The following is a 2,506-nucleotide window of genomic DNA, read 5'->3' as shown; positions in this document are numbered from 1 at the left end:
TGCTTTCTTCTTTACATTGTTCTTTTTATGTACAGTACCCTGAGACAACGTATGTTGGGACTTGGTGCTATATAAATAAACTGAATTGAATTGAATTGATGTTATGCATCAGAAGTTTGGTCCTACCTGTGGTGACCTCCTGCACCAGGATGGGGGTCTGGGATGAGAGGGTGAGGCCGTGACAGTTGAGGTTCGGGTCTCTTTGGATCTGAACATTGAATCGGAACGGGTAGTTCCTCTGATCGGAGCTGCTGGACTCGGCTGCCTTTCCGTCCGACGCCACGCGATCTCTGGAGAGGAAAAGTTTCACTAAAAGAACTGACACATTTCATGAAACATCAACAGGAAACGACAGCAGCTCAGTTTAGATTTGACTCAAACACGGTCAGACTACCTGCCGGCAGAGTGAGACCTGCTGCCCAGGTCTCTGGACCGTCTCAGCCATCGTCCCACCACCTGCTCCACTCGGCTCGTCCTGCGGGACGGGGACCGGCTTCGGTCCTGCAGCTCCATTTACCTGCAGCTCCAAACACAAACGACTCGCTATTTTCAACAAAAAACACGACCTGTGTGTCCAGTTTAAGTGATCCTGAACAGGAGCCAGAGGGGTCGGTGTTAAACGTGTTCACGTGAGGAGACAAACGGATCTGCCTGACAAAGACAACCCACAAATCAGCTAAACAAAGCAGGGACGATCAGTCCTGGATGAAGACGTACAGGTTTTTAATCACAGTGTTTCTATGGGGACAGTAAACATACACTGTGTGAAAAATGTGAATTTATTCCAGAAGATAATTGTGAATCAGAACTTAAGTCTTAATAAAACTGTGACAAAGTTCAACTCTAAATCCTAAAACCTAGTTAGTTTAGATAAAATGAATCTATTTTATATTTCTCAGAACATGAGCTGAATGAACTGATGTGGGTTTGCTGAGACTGAAAGGATCCAGTTTGTGAATAAACTTGGGCTGAGGCCAGCTGTGATGTCACTCTCTGCTCTCAGACCGATTAATGAACCAAATGATGCCATAACCATCAGGATCGATGGTCCATGACTTCTAATAATGACTTTCTCTTCTTTAAATGGGTCCCTTCTGTGTGGCAGTGGAGCAGCTGGTTGTCACTGAGGACTGTTAAAAGCCCGTGGTGGTCCCTGGGATGTAATGGACCCRGGTCTGATCAGGATCGTAATGGGCCTTTGTGGAGATTTCTAATATTTTAGGTCATGCTAGATCAGCTTACAGGCAAACACACTTATGAAAATGAGTGTTTAGCTCWTTTGAAAGATGGGGTTTAATGGAAAGGTTATGAACAATTAATATCTTACCTGTTGCAGATAACTTTTTGAATTTTTGGAGTTTAAATGGTCAAAAATCCTGACCCCACTACAGGTCAGCAGATGTTAAACCTCCCCTGACGTGATCTGAAAAAGTCCCTTAAACCCAATCAACTTGATTTTCAGATTGTAATAAAAAAAGAACATGAAAAAAGTCGGCAAAGACATGAATGAATGTCTCATTAAAYGGATCGATTCTGAACTTATAATGCAGAATTTCTGTTGAGAGTTTGGACCGGCGAGTGAACGATCTGATCTGCAGGTGATGCTTCGGAGCGGGAAGATAAGACGAGATAAATACAGTGAACAGAGGGAAGCGACCCAAAATGATAAGTGGGATAAAAAAAGAGGCGAGAGTGATCGGTCCCCTCCTCCTTTCTGTTCCTCCATACTTCCTGCTCCACGTCTCTCTCCTCATATTCACTAACGGTGTCTCCTTTCACTGCTCCGGTTACAGAAACACAACGCAGAAGGCTATTTTTGGTTTGAAAGAGTCTAAATATTCGCACTGACTCACGCAGACTAAGAACAACATTTTTTTAATTCCATAATATGTTTTCTACCAATGATTGACTGAGCACACAAAGCAATTCTTTTTCTGCAACCGCAGCGTTCAAGACAAGAGATCAAAAAAGGAAATGTCAGCTTTTTTTCCCACTTTTTTTGAACAGGTGTAATAATAGGGCTGCTGGAAACCTGAGACTGTGATCCTCTAACATGAAACCCGTCGCCTCAGTGTGACACGATTTAAAGATTTCAGYTGTTCTATGTGTTCAACTCATTTTAAAACTGCACAGAAAGTATCCATTTTTAAGGACCAGAGGATTAAAAACCTGTAATTTCCAGGTTTTTTTTGATTATTTTAAATCAGCTGGTTTATAAAAATAAAAGCTGCAGAATGATGTTTAGTCATAGACCTAACACTTCCTCCTTCAGCTCCATGATGCTCCCAGATATTTGAATTTCATGTGACCTAATGGATGCTGCAGCTGCCAGAATAAAACATGATCAGTTTCAGCTTGTTTMTGCCAAACTTACTAAACTTGATCCATTTTTAGTTTTTAAACATTGTGATTGTTCACTTTGATGTTCTCTATATATTCATTCTTTTCTTGATTATTTCGCTTTACTTCTTGTAAATTTTAAGTTTTCTATTTTAAAATCAAAAGT

The 2,506-nt window shown here is 41.3% G+C and overlaps 1 protein-coding gene across 3 annotated transcripts in view; it reads right to left on the bottom strand.

Moving 5' to 3' along the window:
• The window catches only part of frmpd1a (FERM and PDZ domain containing 1a), a 30,440-nt gene that overhangs the window by 20,751 nt on the left and 7,183 nt on the right, over positions 1 to 2,506 (bottom strand). For 2 of the 3 annotated variants that reach the window (XM_014018473.1, XM_014018475.1), the window contains exons 3-4: positions 395 to 517; positions 127 to 290 (exon numbers count right to left, since the gene is read on the bottom strand). In XM_014018473.1, the coding sequence (XP_013873927.1) occupies positions 127 to 290; positions 395 to 513 (283 nt within the window). In that variant the 5' untranslated portion in view covers positions 514 to 517. Of the gene's footprint in view, positions 1 to 126; positions 291 to 394; positions 524 to 2,506 lie in introns of all 3 variants that reach the window. The other variant, XM_014018474.1, reaches the window with a different exon arrangement.

This window comes from Austrofundulus limnaeus, unplaced genomic scaffold (genome assembly GCF_001266775.1).
Source record: "Austrofundulus limnaeus strain Quisiro unplaced genomic scaffold, Austrofundulus_limnaeus-1.0 Scaffold194, whole genome shotgun sequence".
Lineage (NCBI taxonomy): Eukaryota > Metazoa > Chordata > Actinopteri > Cyprinodontiformes > Rivulidae > Austrofundulus > Austrofundulus limnaeus.
The sequence above is the reverse complement of the archived record's forward strand: the minus strand, read 5'-3'. Positions and strand labels throughout refer to the sequence as shown.